General features: G+C 58.9%; 1 protein-coding gene across 11 annotated transcripts in view; it reads right to left on the reverse strand.

Annotated features, from left to right (window-relative positions):
* Positions 1 to 14,672, reverse strand: part of SPEG (striated muscle enriched protein kinase) — a 56,679-nt gene that overhangs the window by 5,869 nt on the left and 36,138 nt on the right. For 9 of the 11 annotated variants that reach the window (XM_060152029.1, XM_060152028.1, XM_060152026.1 and 6 more), the window contains 15 exons: positions 14,193 to 14,316; positions 13,903 to 14,078; positions 11,201 to 11,313; positions 10,684 to 10,852; positions 10,341 to 10,437; positions 10,038 to 10,238; positions 8,942 to 8,999; positions 8,274 to 8,351; positions 7,988 to 8,166; positions 7,455 to 7,481; positions 6,668 to 6,820; positions 6,441 to 6,483; positions 5,117 to 5,185; positions 2,934 to 4,875; positions 2,499 to 2,633 (listed from right to left, as the gene is read on the reverse strand). In XM_060152029.1, coding sequence (XP_060008012.1) covers positions 2,499 to 2,633; positions 2,934 to 4,875; positions 5,117 to 5,185; positions 6,441 to 6,483; positions 6,668 to 6,820; positions 7,455 to 7,481; positions 7,988 to 8,166; positions 8,274 to 8,351; positions 8,942 to 8,999; positions 10,038 to 10,238; positions 10,341 to 10,437; positions 10,684 to 10,852; positions 11,201 to 11,313; positions 13,903 to 14,078; positions 14,193 to 14,316 — 3,564 coding nt within the window. Of the gene's footprint in view, positions 1 to 2,498; positions 2,634 to 2,933; positions 4,876 to 5,116; positions 5,186 to 6,440; positions 6,484 to 6,667; positions 6,821 to 7,454; positions 7,482 to 7,987; positions 8,167 to 8,273; positions 8,352 to 8,941; positions 9,000 to 10,037; positions 10,239 to 10,340; positions 10,438 to 10,683; positions 10,853 to 11,200; positions 11,314 to 13,902; positions 14,079 to 14,192; positions 14,317 to 14,672 lie in introns of those variants that run through there. The other 2 variants (XM_060152027.1, XM_060152037.1) reach the window with 2 other exon arrangements.

Consider the following 14,672-nt stretch of genomic DNA (forward strand, 5'->3'; position numbering starts at 1 on the left):
AATCGCCTTTGGGGCAAGCATCAGTTTCCCAGGCACTCACTGTGTGCAGAATTATCTTTTACTGACTATTGAAGATGCTTGGTAGCTGCTACCTCGTATGTTTGTAAGTCACTTTGAGCAGGGCCTGGCACTAAGTAAGTGCTCTGTAAGCACTTATTAGATAAAACAAAACCAAATATTGAAAAACTACAGTGGTTAAGCTCCTGCAATGCCTATTACTTCTGGGGTACCGTAGGGCAAGTGACAGGAGCTGGTGACCTGAGCTGAGACTCCCAGGAGTGAACAAGTGTTCAGTCAAAACGTGCCATCTCAAAAGACCTGAAGCCAAGGCAAACCCGGGGCAGACCCCGAACGTGTGTCCGTCTCCCCCATCCCTCACGCCCCCTGGGGTCTGGGGAGCCCGTCCCAGACCTTCTACGCACTCCCTCAGGTCAGCTAAGTGGTGAGAGCTTTTGAAGGGGAAAGAGACAATATCTGCATGGCCTTGGACCCTGTCTGTAAATTGAGGAAAATAATAACACCCAGCTCAGAGGGTTGTTATGAGAATTCAAAGAGGCACGTAAAGCGCTTAGCAGATGTCTAACATATAATAAATGCTCGAAGGTGTTAGCGCCTATTGTTGTTGTTGATTATTATCTTGTTACTATGCCCAGTAGAGAAGCCAGGCACAGACCCCCGTGGGAAGAGGCTGTTTCAGCAAAGCTGGCTTCACAGCTGGCTGGTGAATGGGCCCACGGCAGGGCTGCGATGGCCAATGTCTTTGCTGGCCTGTGGCTTCTTAGTGCTATGAGGATTTGCACTCCTGCTCCCCGGGAATGTCTTTTTAGAAAAATCCCATTCTGGTCCAGGGATGGCGGGGTGGGGTGGGGGTGGGGGTGGATTTCTTTCACGTGGGCAGAAAGAGCTGAGAGGTAGATACCCCTGGGAGCCCCAGCTGCTGCCTGTCTGCGGAATCAGGAGGGAGTAGGGTACGGCTGAACTGGGCCGAAGAGGATCTGCAGAAGTGGGTGATCAGGACAGCAGCGTGCCCCCTCTCCCACTGTACCCCAGTGTTCCCCAAGGAGGGGTCCCACACCGAGGCTCCAATAACATAAAGTGAATACAGTTTCGTCAGTGGGCTGCCTTCAGACCAAGTGAGGGTACTGGGTAGGGGGGAGAGAGAGGAAGCCGAGGAGGAGAGGTGAAAGGTGACCCTGGCCCAGCTCTGCCAGTCCCACCCCCATCTCCCCAGGGGCCAGCCCTAGTTGGTAAAGCGGACATGGGGCCTTCTTCCTGCGGGGAGGGGGGAGAGGATGAAGTAATGGGACACGGCCTCGCCTCGGCAAGAAATCAGCAGCACAAGCAAAACGGAGGTGGGAGGGAGGCCCCAGGTGGGAAGGGATCAGCTGTCCCCAGGCCGCAGTGCTGGCTTCCCTCTCTCTCCCCGCTCCTTCTCCACCACTGCCCCCACCAGCTGGCCTCCCTCCCTCCTGTTCCCTCACTAGAGCCCCACCGTCTACTGCCTCGAGTGAGATGTCCTGGCTCCCCTGACCAAGGCGAGACACGGTTACGTGTCCAGTAGCAAGCCTGGCTGAGGCGCGTCTGGGACAGCTCTGAGGAGTTTTATCGGAAACTGGAGGAGGACAGATGGTGACTGATAAAGGTCCTGCTCGCAGCAGGTTTGGTGGGCCTGCTGCTTTCTGCAGGCTGGTCTGGAAACCCTGGCCTCCTGAACCTTTGCTTGTCGTCCTTGAGTAACACCCCCCTTTCAGGTAGAGGACTGAGGTGACCCAAGTGGAGAATACCTCCCTCCCTGCAGCCCCAGGACAAGTGGCAAGAGGAACGGACCAGGGCATATCTCAGGTGTCCCTCCCCCCAGCAAAGAGCCCTGGAGGCTGCTTATCTGTGTAGGGGCAGAGGGGACAGGGAGGGGCGATCGGGTGTTTGGGGCTACAGAGAAATGGAAGCTTGGAGGCACAGTCCAGACTGCGGGCCTCTAGGCTGGGAGAGAAAGGGTGTCTTTGGGAGCATGTTCACGCATACACACATCTGCAGGGGGGCTGAGAGGCAGGGAGCCCTATCCCAAGGTCTGTCAGTACCACACCCCAGTGACGGAGACCTTCTGGGGAGGAGGCTGGCCGAAGAAAGGCATTAGTACGATGTCGCGAAGCGACTTGTGGGCTCTGACTGCAGAGGGTCATACAGTCCAGCCCTACCAGCTCTGTGACTTGGACAAGCTACTTAGCACGGCTAAGCCTCTGTTCCCTCACCTGTAAGACAGGGAGATGACAAGAATAGTTCCTAAGCAATGTGGGAGGGTTGAGTGAGGCAATGCTTGTAATGTGCTTAATAGGACGCTTGGCATTGCTAATTAACAGTAGCTGCTGCTATTACTGTTGTTGTTGTCGTTTCCTGACTCCAGGCTCCCTCCACCGCTGCCAGGGCTCCCCCAACGTGGGCCATCTCCCCACCTTCCCGGCGGCTCAAAGGGGACTACTCACCAAGCAGGCCTCTATTACCTGACTCGCTGCGCACATACTGGTGACCCAAATTCTCCTGGACACTGCCAGAGAGGTTTGGCTGTGACAACCCCTTGTCCCTCCGCAGCCGAGAGAGGCCCCAGCGCAGGCGTCTTCGGCTTTCTGCAGGAGCTGCTAAGAACCAGGCCCATGAGCACCTGCCCAGCCGGTACGAGAGAACAGAGAACTTCTGGCCCCGACCCTAGCCTGTTCCCACACCAGCCTCTGCCCCTCGGCCTTGCGTCAGCCCAGCCCTGCCAGTTCCGTCCTCAGGGCCTCCAGAAAGGCCTGAGCCTGTTTGCGGTGGGTGTCCCCGGCCCTCTCCTTCTCCCAGAGCGTCCCTCCAGCGCACCTGTCATCCCAGCCCCACACCCGCACTCCAAACACACTCGTTCACACATTCGCCCTCCACTCTCCCGCTGGGCCCCTCCTCACCTGAGGAGCCCGACGTGGCGCTGGCCTCGGAGCCCAGGGACTCCGCGGAAGGCGTGGTGGCGCCGGCCTGGGCGGCCAGCTGGTTGTGCGCGAGGCCCAGGCGCCGCAGACTCTCGCCCTCGGACGTGGCCCTGCGCAGCCGGCTGAACAGCGGCGTGCTACGGACCGACGAGCCCCCGGAGTCTTCGCTGCTGCCGCTGCGCTGCAAGCGGCTCGACAGCCGCTCCAGCGTGGAGCTGAGCCTCCTGCGCACCGCCGGTACCGGGGAGCCCCGTGCCGAGCTGCCGCCCTCTGAGCTCTCCCCATCCCCACCGCGGGCCTCCCAGGCCGGGTGGCGCTGCGCGGGTGGGGTCCGCCGCAGGCGCTGGGACAGCGACAGCGAGAGGCGGCGGACGAGGCCCGGCTCCCCGACCGCCCTGAGGTCCTGCACGGAGCGGGAGCGCTCAGGCCGTCGCACCAGCTCCAGCGGCGTTCCCGCTGGGCTGGGCCGGTACATGCCGTCCTCCTCCTCCGCGCCGCGGAAGAGGCCGCGCTCCTCGGAGCGCGAGCGGCTCAGCAGCCGCAGCCCCCGCGACAGGGGCGACTCACGGCTGCGCTTGAACTTGGCTTCGAACACGGCCTCCGACTCCAGGTTCTCGATGCTGCTGCTGAGACTGCTCCCTGGCCTGCGGGGCACCGTAGGGACCCGGGCTTTCTCGGCTGGCCCTGGCGGAGACCCGGCTGAAGGCAGGCCCTTCTCGGAGGCTCCCGGAGGTGGGGAGGCCACCCTGGCGAACACAGCCGGGTGGGGCTTGGGCTGCGACGGCGATGCGACAGGGCCCTGCGGGGGGCCTTGCGCGTGGCCTGACAGCTGGAGCGACTGCATGATCTGGGCATAGGGTGTGAGGGGGGGCGCTAGGGTTTGCGGAGCTAGGGGGGGCTGTGTAGGCTTGGGGGCTGGTTCTGGCGTGGACTCTGGGGCCTTCTCTCGGGCAGGCTGGGGTGCCAAGGGCTGTGCAGCATCACTGGGTGTGGCGACAGGAGGTTCTGAAGCCTTAGGGGCACTGGGCCGCACCGGGCTAGGTAGCTGGGCCTCGCTGAGGGCGGACAAGGAGGGAGACTCCTGCAGCCTGCGGGCCCCCAGACGGGCCACGGGGATCTCGAGGGGCGCCCCAGCTCGGCGGTGCCGGCCCCCGGGCTCCGCCTCAGCCTGCGAGAAGCTGCTGCTCTTCTGCAGGCCCCGGGTCTCGGGCGGGTGCTGGTGGTGGGGCGCTGCCTCGCTGGAGGCCGCCCGAGCCAGCCGGGGGTCCCGGGCACGGCCCCCCAGGCTCTCCAGCAGGGGGCCCCTTAGGCCGCTGACCTTGCCATCCTCAGGGCCACCCCGCAGCAGCCGCTGGCGCAGGGCCTGCAGCCTCTGGGCATACTCGCCCTCGCCCAGGCCTCCTCGGGTCAGGCGGGTGGCCCCCGGGCTGGGGCTTCGGCGCTGCGGCAGCTCTACAGACGCTGCCTTGTGCAGGCCCCGGCCCGGCTCCCTCGGCCCGGCCCGGGGCAGGGCGCTCTCAGCCGAGCTGCCCCTCCGGAGCTCTCCCCGCCGGGGGCTGGGCTCCTGGCCTGGGGAGGGGAGGACCTGAGGGCTGGGGGCCTCCTGGTCCTGAGAAGGGGCCTTTCCTTGCTCCTGCCAGTCCATGGGGGTGGCGGCCCCAGCCTCTGGGGTGCCCAGGGCCTCATCCTCAGTGGGAATGTCAGTGAGGGACACCCGGGAGCCCGAGAACTCAGGCTGCAGTGGCCGGGGCACTGAGGGCAGCTCCTCCAGCTCTTCCTCTTCAGAATCGGAGGAGGACGACAGCCCTCCACTAGGGGGTGGTCTTCTGGGTACGGCCACCCACACCCGCTCCGGGGGTGCCCGCAGCAGCTCAGGGATGGGGCGCAGCACCAGGTGGCACTTGTAGCTGATCTGGGAGCGCTGGAGACAGGGTACTAGAGTCAGACCTGAGGGACCCATGGGGCCAAACTGACCCACTCAGGCCCACCTCATCCCCGGGGGAGAAAGCCTACGGCAGGCAGAAGTGGGAGCTGAGAGAATTAAAAGGTGGATGAAGACAGATGAGTAGAAGTGAGGGCACCTGATAGAAAAAGCAGGGTTAGAGAGAGGAGGCTGTAGAGTGAGAAGATGAAGCCACAGAGCAGGGCCCAGGCAAACTCACCTGCCATCTCCGCCGGGAGAGGAATAGCTTTAAGTGATCCGTGCTCACCTCTGCGCCCCTTGCCTGTGCCTGTAAACCAAGAAAGGGCCTGAGGGAAAGTCCTCTGTCAACCCTAAGCTTCCAGGTTTGGCAATGGAGAGACAACGTCCACAGGAGGGGACAGCAGACAGAGCAGCGTCGAGTCTGGGCCCCTGGGGCTCCCGGGGCTCCCTTTCCCAGGGGATCTGTCACAATAACTCCCACAGTCAAGGTCCACGTGTGGACGAATTGCATGAACCTAAGCGGTGAGGCAGGAAATCAGCGGCTCCCAGGCTTCAGAGCTTACGCCAGGGCTCAAGGCCCTGTCCTGGTACACTGGCTGCCCTGGGAGGCCCGTGCTCAGGCCCCCAGCTTGAACCCTGCTCCCCAGCTCACCATCTGTCTCCATGTAGAGACAGTGCCCCAGACATCTATCTGGAGCCTTGCGGGGCCAGACCTCAGATGCTTCCCTCAGCCACCTTTTCAGAGCTCATTTCTGATCTGAGAGACCAGGCTTGTACTCCAAGGACAGATACCAGAATGACCTCAGCCTTCTGTTGACCCAGCACAATGCTCCCTGGACGGTTTGCTCAGTCGCTCTTTCTGGGTCATTTGCTGAACCTCTCCCTCTGCCTGGCGCTGTGCCCTGCAGTGCTGGAATTTGAAGATGAGTGAGAACTCTGCCATAGGGAGTTCAAAACCAAGAGGATGGGCTTCCCTGGTGGCGCAGTGGTTGAGAGTCCGCCTGCCGATGCGGGGGACACGGCTTCGTGCCCCGGTCTGGGAAGATCCCACATGCCACGGAGCGGCTGGGCCCGTGAGCCATGGCCGCTGAGCCTGCGCGTCCGGAGCCTGTGCTCCGCAACGGGAGAGGCCACAACAGTGAGAGGCCTGCGTACCACAAAAAAAAAAAAAAAAAAGCCAAGAGGACAAGACAGCCAGGCCACCCACGAAGCACAGTGTGTGGGACCAGGGCAGGATGGAGGCGAGCCACAGGAGTGAGGAGGACTGGGGCTGCTCTCGAGAGCCAGGGAGAACACTGATGTGCATCCTAGGATGAGGGGTGGGGGTCCAGACCTGTGCCTTGGAGTCCATGATACCCCAAGCTGAGCCTCAGTTTCCTTATCAGCAAAAGGGGAGTGATAATACCTTCCTTTGTAGAGCTATTGTCAGGCTAACAGATCATATGTAAATAAAATGTATATCATGGTTACTGTACACACTAGGGACTCAATAAAATGGAGCTGTTAATAATGTTCTCACTCCTTCCACCTCTTCTATCACCATTTTGCAAGACAAGACTCACTTTAAACCAAGGATGTTCTAGGGTCTCCTCTGCGGTAGGCCTCCTGCAAAGGAAAGAGAATTAGAAGGGATTTATCATTCATTCATTCATTCATTCAATAAATGTTTGGGAAAGCGGGGCCCCTAAGGAGTTGGGGGATTGACTGTCTATGGGCAGAGGCTTGGGCAGGAGTAGGGGCGGCGTGAGGGGACTCTGCATGGGGGAGGCTCCCCGGGCCTCGTACTCACAGCCGGTCCTGCACCAGCACTTTGATGAGGAAGCCCCGGGCCTCCCTGCTCAGGCTCAGGAACGTGGTCTCCTCGAAGGCCACGTTGTAGTTTCGGATGTTCATCAATGTTGTCCGATCGTTCTCTCCGACAAACGGAGAGATTCCCGTCAGGCTGCAGGGGTGGAGATGGCTGGAGTGAGAGGTGGGCCCCGGGGCTGAGATGAGACAAAGTGGGGTGCCAGTGGGAGCACAGGGCCGGGGACAGGCGGAGGCTGGGTGAATCTGGGCAGAATCTTGCAGAGTTTGGCCTGTCCTGCCCCTACTCAATCCCCTGAATGGGCAAGGAGGCAGTACTGCCTTGAGACCTGGGCCACCAGGTCCTTATCCCAGGCCCGTGCTCTAGAGGACCTGTTCCAGCCCTCCTCCAGCCACGGCCTGTCCCTGAGGTGAGGAGCCTGTGCCAAGGGGATATGTCCCCGGAGCCTGGGCCTTCCCTTCGTAGCCCATGTTCTGGACTAGTTCCCTGCCTAAATAGCACTGAGCCGGCACTGGCCTCCCAAGCACGCCACGTGTGCCCACCCCTTATGGAGGGGTGTGGTGGCGGACAGAGCTTGGACACTCAGTCTGGGTATCCACATTCACGCATGTGAGGCCCCTCCCAGTGCAGGAAGGAACCAGGGTGCGGAAGAGAAGAGGCAGGCTGCAGGCCCCCAACTTCTCTCTTGCCCCAGGCTCTGCAAACGTTAGGGGTGGGCCTGCTACGAGACTGTTAGGAGACGGGGTCCTGAGTGCAGAGGGGTCCTTACCAGAGGAAGGCGACGACACCCACCGGCCTGAGGGGAAAGGAGAGTGGATGGGTAAGAGGACAGCCCAGCTCCCACCGGAAGTGAGCAGTCCTCTTGCTACCAATGATCTACTGAGGAAAGGTCCTCCCTGTGAACACTACCGTGGACAAATGGGCACAGGGCTGCCTCCTTGGGGGAGGACCCTGAACCCAGAGATCCCGACATGCCTGGAGGACTTAAGGGTCATGGCAGGGCCGGCCTAGGAAGCCCAGAGACCGTGCCTGCCTCACTGGGGGAGACAAGGTGGCTGTAGGTGTGGAGGCCCAGCACCCAGGACTGTGAGGGCTGAGGCCCTGAGTGACTGGGTCAGCCCTGATGGATGAGGGGGAGGTAGTGACGTGGGCAGGAGACCCCCATGAGCAATGCCACCAGCCAACTGTCACAGTAGGCATCCGGGCTTAGTAAAGCTCCTCTGTGCCACTGAGCGAGCCCTCAGCATGGCACTGAGGGAAGCTGCCCTGGCCCGTCCCAGCAGCCCAGTATGCCAACGTTACCAGATGTCAGTGACCCCAGAGACAGGGGTCTGGTTGACAACCTCGGGTGCCACGAACTCGGGTGTACCATACTGGCAGTACTGGGGCTCTCCCGGAGTCAGCTTCTGAGCGTTCCCAAAGTCACAGATCCTCACCTGCTCTTCACCCTCCACACCATCCCATACCAGCAGGTTCTCAGGCTGCAGGACACAAGGCAAGACATGGGAGCTGAGTGCAGCGGGGAGGACACCCCAGTGCCTGGCTCCCACAGGTGCTGCCTGCTCCCCACCCCACACCTGCATCTCACCTTGACATCCAGGTGCAGCACATGGTTCTTGTGCAAGTAGCATATTCCCTCTAGCACCTGCCGCATGTAGGCCCGGATCTGTGGAAACAGGAGGCCCAGAGTCCGAGGGGGGGTGTATTATGTTTGATCACCACCAGGCTTGTAGCAAGAAGCCAGGCCATGCTTGGGAAGTGGCCTTCAGGTGGCTGGTGGAGGGGGCTGAAACATAGGTTTGGGGTTACTGAGATTCAGGGCTTCCATATACAGCTGTAGAAGTTGGGCACAGCACCATTATAGGAGGATGCCATTTGCATGATAATAAAAAGAATTGTGCAGTGCACAACTTGTACTTCCCTACATGGCAGGACAGCATTGAGACTGAACAGAGTCTACATGGGGCTCCTTCTGGGGTAAGGCTTGAGGAGCCTTTATGTGAGGAATACTGGGAAACAACAGAGTTGGGGGCCAGGGTGGGTGCCGAAGTTTTCAGAAGACAATTTAAGTCCCAGCGTGGGGGTCTGCTCTGATGGGGGAAGGGGGCTTTGCTGCCTACCTAACAGTGCTCTCCACACCACCCCTGGCCTATTCGTGGGCACAGATGGCATGCCCAGGACGCACCCCTCGGGTCTCAGAGCTCAGGTGGGTGAACACTGGTGCCCAACCTGTCCCCTACCACCCACTGCCCTCACCTCAGACTCACACACGGTGGGTTTCCGGGCCATTCGCTCCAGCAGCTCCTCTGTGCAGCTATGTCCTGGATCAAGGAGAACAGTGACCAGTGCCAACTGCTGGGCCTGCCTTAGGCAGTGCCCTCCACCCCCAGAGCTCAAGTTGGGTCCCAGCTCAGCACAGGGTCCTCCTTCCCCGAAAAGCACATCTGCTACCAGTGAGCAACCGCACCTTCCCTCTTCCCCCTGTCTTCTGGGTGCTTAGATGGGACAACCCTGCTTGAACTCTCACTTGCTGTGGGATCTCAGGCAAGTCACGTAACCTTTCTGAGCCTAGGTTCCCTCCGGTGTCAAACAGGGATAAGACTCCTCTCACCCACCTTGTGAAGTATCTATAAGGATCAAGTTAGAGCAGCATTTTGTTGACTGTGGATGGAACTCCTTGACTCTATTTGAGATTGACCCAGAAGGCCCACGACACATAATAATTTGTCATTTTACTGAGGTTTGGGTTCGAACAGTACAGACTGGGAGGCCAGCATGTAGGACACGGTCACCCTGCAGGTGGCAGTGACAAGCCAACCATCCAGCATCCTTACCTCAGTGTGACTTTGTTTAACCATAGCTCTTATGAAAGGATAAAATCCATTCTTTATGAGAAGAGCCTCTCAAATAAAGCCAAGTATTAATGGGGTCACTGCAAATGTTCAGATATACTGTACAGCATTTCATGATAAAAATCACTCGCCTTTTGCCACCTGTGTGACCTCGGGTGAGTTACTTAACTTCTCTATACCTTAGTTTCATCATCTATAAAATGAGGATAATAAAATTCCAAGAGATAAGCATACGCGATGATTAAATAGATTAATATCTGTAAAACTCCTAGAACACTGCCAGGCACACATCAAGCGCTATGTAAATTTAAGCTAAAAAACGTTGTTTTTCACACAAGTCTCCAGACTCCACTCTGTGAAGTATTTATAAGATGTCTTCAGAACTCCCAGCTGTCAATGGGACCATTTTGTAAAGTGTGAAACGTGTTGCTAATTGGCTGTTACAAGGACCAGTCATTCAGGCCATGTTTCCCCCACCCACCCAGCCTGTCCCAGGATACAGCTCGGTGACAATGACCAGTCCCCGGCGCCTCTCGAAGGCCTCATGGAAGTAGAGTATGCAGTCATGCTGGAGCCGGGCCAGCAGCCGGGCCTCTCGCCACGCTGATGCCTTTGGCTTGGCCTGACTGGGGATGAACTTGGCTGCAAACTCCAGGCCGGAGCTTCGCTCCACTACACGCCGCAGGTAGGAGAAGGCACCCCTGGGTGAGGACATGGGGAGAGGACAGGGCTCAGGCAGTTGCTGAGCCTCAGGCCCAGCCTCCCTTGGGCCCCGGACACCACACCCCCTCCTAGCCCCACACCTGCCGATCTCCTGGTGGATGTCATAGAAGTCGCTGAGTCTCCTTCCTCGCCGCTCCTCGTCTTCCCTGACCCCCTCCACCTCCATAGCTGTCTGAGCTGAGGAGAGATGCCTGGTGTTAGGTGGAGAGGGCAAGAAGGAACGAGGGCAGAGACTGGGACAGGGAGGGCAGGTGGAAGACACGGAAGAGAAGCGAGAATGCTGGCGCCCGAGGCAGCGCTGCTGGGGCTGGAGCAGGTGGTGGTCTGGTGTGAAGGGCCGGGTGAGTGATTCCTGGTGGGAGGGCGCTCACATGGGATTCCTGGGTGAGCCCTTGGCCTTACTCCTCTTGAACTCCAGCCCACCTGAGTGCACAGCCAACTCTGCTTTGCAGGAGACTTCGCCAGCCAGGTTGCGGGCCGTGCAGGTGTAGACGCCTCCGTCCTGGGACCCCGCACTGAGCACCACCAGGGAGCACTCATTCTCCTCGTACACGAAGCTCACGTGGTTGCTCTCGGTCAGCAGCGCCTCGTCCTGCAGAGGTGGCCGTCACCTCCAGTCCAGGCCTGGCTTCCCCTCCACCTGGGACCCGGCTTTACCTCCACGCCAGAGACCCAGTCTCATCCCTACCTTAGGGCCCACCATTATCTCCGCCCTAGGGGCCTTGCTCAGACCCAGGATCAGCTCCACCCTTATTTCCCAGCTTCACCAGCACCTCTGGGTCCCACTTCCTCCTCCTTATCACACCTCTGGCAACTGCTCTGTTCTCTGTCCAGGCTCCCCTGACCCCTCCCACGCCCCCAGGAAATCACTCCTCCCTTCCCCCTAGGCTCCTGGCCAGCCCCAGCTCGGACTCCATGGACACCTTCGTCAGCCTCTGACCTTGTACCACATGATGTCCGGCAGTGGTTTCCCCTCAACCACCACGGCGAAGCGAGCGGTTTCTCCAGCTCCCACCTCAACGTCCTCCATGATGGACTCAAACCGAGGGGCCTCTGAAACACACAGGGGTGAGGGTGGGGGAGGGAGGGGAGAGAATATGGGGGTCACGGGGCCTGCCTCTCTAAGCCCTCCCTCAGCAACTGGCTCAGGCGAAACACCAGACCCCCCCTGCCCCCCCCCCCCCGAGCCCCAGCAGCCCACCCTGGGGCTCTCAAACTCCACCCCCAGCAACATGAGTTCCTGGCCTGGACCAAACGCTGTCCCTGCAAATCCAAACGTGATGTTCTCCAGATCCCAGAAAACCCAAGCCGGGGGCGCAGGCTTGCTTTGTTTGGCTCAGTATTCATTTGCCAGCTTTGAAATTAGGAGATTTTCACACACAAAAGAAATCTGGACTTCCTGCCTCTCTTGGAAAATCAGGACTGGCTGTCCTGAGCTGCTTCCCTCACTGCATTAATGGGCTGGTGAGGAGTGGCCGACACTGCCCCCTGTGGGTGGTGGCCCTTCAGCACAGTCCTACCGTGGGCTTCTCGAACTCTAACCGTCCTGGGCCCTGCAGGCGGCTGTCTATGACCCTGAATCAAGTTCATGGAGGCCACTGCCTCTATCTTGAAGTTTTCTCTCTGAATCTTATTTAAATATTTAAGGGGCCTTCAACCATCTGGGAGATGGCAAGATGAATCCACGGGAACCGATTCTCAGTTTAGTTCTCCCACATGTGACTGACTTTATTCTCTGCACATATCATGCGGTTGTGTTATTTCCTGGTAAAGCAGCTTCTAATTCTCACGATGGAATTAAATACATATTCCAATGTGCTTGTGCTTTTTGAAGAAGCCTATGACTTCCTGGTGCCCTCCCTCTCCTCTGAGAACGTTTGAGGATCTGGGCTTTAAAGGGAGTGGGAGAGAGAGGCCCTGAGGGAAAAGCAGGGGTGCTGGGCAAGGAGCACTACCCGGCCACAGGCACACAGCTCAGCCTTTATACAGATAAAGGGGGAGGTCATCCTGGGGAAGATGCAACAGCGGAGCAGGTGTCGGGGGGGGGGGGGGGGGGGGGGAAGAGGCCATTCCACCCACCTGGGGGGTAGGGGGTGGGGCACAGCAGGAGGGGGTGTGGTTCCAAGCCCCAGGCCTGCTCTAGCCCTGGCCAGCTGGGACTCAGTCTCCCTCAGTCACTGTCCCAGCCAGGCTGGCTGCAGGGCTCTCAGTGTCCAGAGCCTCCCCAAACCCCAAGGCTCCTCCTATATCTGGGAAGAAAGATGAGTCCTGCAGATGGTACTGTCAAGGAGCAAAGCAGTTGGGAATTCCCTCGTGGTCCAGTGGTTAGCCCCGGGCTTCCACTGCATGGCGGGGCGGGGCGGGGCGGGGCGCCCAGGTTCAATCCCTGGTTGGGGAACTAAGATCCCTCAAGCCACGTAGTGCGGCCGACAAAACAACACACACACACACACACACACACACACACACACAAACACACACACACAACCAAGGAGCAAAGTGGTGGTTGAGTAGGAAGTGCCGGGATGAGGTGGGGGGAAGCTGGGCAAAGGGGGAAGACACATGAAAGGGAAACCAGTACCCCATCTACCGCGGGGCCAGTAGCGTCCCCGTATCTCCTCCTCACACACCCTACTGCCACCTCTCTCCTACTTTAAGGCTGCCTGCTCTGCCCTCTAGGAATCTGGTCCCTGGTCTGCTGGGAGTGGGGATGGGGGCAGTGACAGAGGTCAGTCTATGAAGGTCAAAGGATCAGAAGGCTTCAAGTGAACTTCAACAATTTTTTTTAAAGCACTAGGATGTGTACATTTACCCCATGATAAGATGGCCTGTGCTAACTAAAACGTCACTTTCTCTGCAGTTGCTTGGAATCTTATCTACTCAGCAGGTAACACTGTTTAGCTCACGCTGATCTGACGTTCGGAGTGGCAGTTACATATGTCTAGAGTTAATTAACAAACCGGAAAACAAGACAATTACTACTTCATGCATGTTACAGTCTGAGAGACTACATCTCGAAAGGAGAAATTATAAAAAGGGTCCTCACTGCAAAGGTTGGAAGGCCTTGTCAAACAGGCTTGTGTGAAAGGGCAGCAGCCAGGATCCCCAGAGCTGGGAGTCTGGGGATAAGATGCCTCACTTGGGCCTTTCTCTTTTTTAAATTGACTTGGTCCCCCACCTCCTCCCAGTTTGTTTCATTTGAAGTACTATTTCCTGTTGTGTTTAACACAGGATCGAAGAACACTGTCTGGCTTTGGAGTAGGGCATCCAGGCTTGAATCCCAGCTCCTGACTTATTAGGTTGTGTGACCTTGGGCCTCTTACTTAGCACACTCTCTGGGCCTCAGTTTCCCCATCTGTAAAATGGCGATAATAACTGACTCCATCTCACAGGGTTGATGTAAATATTAAATGAGGTGATACACGTAAGGTACTTAGCACTGAGCCTGGCACATACGAGGTGCTCAATAAGTATCTTATTAGTACTGCTGTTGTTACTAGTACTGCTATTATCATGGCCATTAGCTGGACAGGCCTGAGAGGGGAGACCTAGGATTGGCAGGTAGGTGTGTTCACCTGGGGGTGTGAGGAGAGGGCTGTGGGCCTCAGAGGAAGGGGAGGGAAGGAGGCGGCTGTCACCTACCTGCCAGCTCCAGTGTGACCGAGCAGGCCTGTGTGCCATGGCGGTTGTGAGCAGTGCAAGTGAGGGCCCCCACATCCCGGCGGCCCACCCGGCAGATCCGAAGACAGTACTGGTCATCGTCTGGCTGGCTCAGCTCATACACACCCGCCCGGGCCTCTAGGAGGGCCCCTCGGCAGCTAAGGGACACAGCACAGGGAGGTCACCCAAGATCCAGCCCCAGGGAGGTCGGCCTGGCCGGCTGGAGCGGGACTGCCTCACGTGAGGAGTAGGGCATGCCAGGTGGGCCCCACCTCCTCCAGACGACCTGGGCCTCCACGTGGTTCAAGGTGACGGTGACACTGGCAGGCTGTCCCTCCACCACGCACACGATGTCTGGCTTGTCCAGCACGGCAGGCGCCTCCTCCAGGGGCGGGCCTGGGAGCAGAAGGGCTGGCTCTATGCTGGGCTCGACACCAGATTCTCAGCACCCACTGCTCCTTGAACCCTCCCAATTGCCACGCGAGCTCCATTTTTACAGACGAGGAAGCCGAGGTCCAGAGAGGTTTAGCGACTTGTCTAGGGAGCTCAGCCAGAGGCAAGCGGCAGCGCTGGGACTGGACACAGAGCCTCAGCCTTGCCCACTGCGTGCGCTCCTTTTAGGAGTAAGAAGGAAGCGCTCTGACAGGTAGGGGTCGCGCCCAGCCACGCCAGTCCCGCCCTAGTTATCACGTCCACACCGGCCCTGGAGCCTCCTCCACGGACGCCCAGTTCCCTGGCCCAGCAGCTCTCGC

Source organism: Lagenorhynchus albirostris, chromosome 6 (genome assembly GCF_949774975.1).
Source record: "Lagenorhynchus albirostris chromosome 6, mLagAlb1.1, whole genome shotgun sequence".
Lineage (NCBI taxonomy): Eukaryota > Metazoa > Chordata > Mammalia > Artiodactyla > Delphinidae > Lagenorhynchus > Lagenorhynchus albirostris.